General features: G+C 43.9%; 1 protein-coding gene across 1 annotated transcript in view; it reads right to left on the bottom strand.

Moving 5' to 3' along the window:
- LOC119582193 overlaps nt 1–529 on the bottom strand; it is a 13,488-nt gene that overhangs the window by 462 nt on the left and 12,497 nt on the right. Inside the window, exon 19 of the mRNA XM_037930427.1 lies at nt 134–310. Coding sequence (XP_037786355.1) covers nt 134–310 — 177 coding nt within the window. The remainder of the gene's footprint in view (nt 1–133; nt 311–529) is intronic.

The following is a 529-nucleotide window of genomic DNA, read 5'->3' as shown; positions in this document are numbered from 1 at the left end:
ATCTGATACAACGAACGGAACCCAACGTGAAACCACGAAGCCAATCCCCCGAAAAAACTCATTTAGCCCAACGATCGAACAAAAGCAAATCCACCGCACAACCGAAAGGAATCAAGGGCGGAGAGAACCACACCTTCACCCTCTCCTCCTGAGCCACCATCTGGTCCCTCAGCTGAGCCACTTGATTCCGGTGCTGAGCCAGAGCCTGCGTGAGCCTGTTCCCCTCGTCCTGCGTCGCTTTCAGTTCGGGTTCCAGTTCGTTCAGTTCGCCTTTCAGTTCCTCGACGTTCACTCCAGTTTCTTGAAGTTTCTGTAAATGGAAAAAAAGACAGGGATGTGTTTAGTGTTAAATACATGCAAATAAATGAGTACATGTATCCAAGCGTATATTAACGAATAAATAAGTGTTGTACTTGAAAAAATAAATTCGATAAACATATATCCAAATAACATTCAGTCCAATCATCTCCTAAACCACACTTCCACATGCCAAGGTTTAGAAAGACATCAGATATAACTTCACATAGAA

The sequence above is a fragment of the Penaeus monodon genome, chromosome 15 (genome assembly GCF_015228065.2).
Source record: "Penaeus monodon isolate SGIC_2016 chromosome 15, NSTDA_Pmon_1, whole genome shotgun sequence".
NCBI lineage: Eukaryota > Metazoa > Arthropoda > Malacostraca > Decapoda > Penaeidae > Penaeus > Penaeus monodon.
This window is presented reverse-complemented; position numbering and strand designations above follow the sequence as displayed.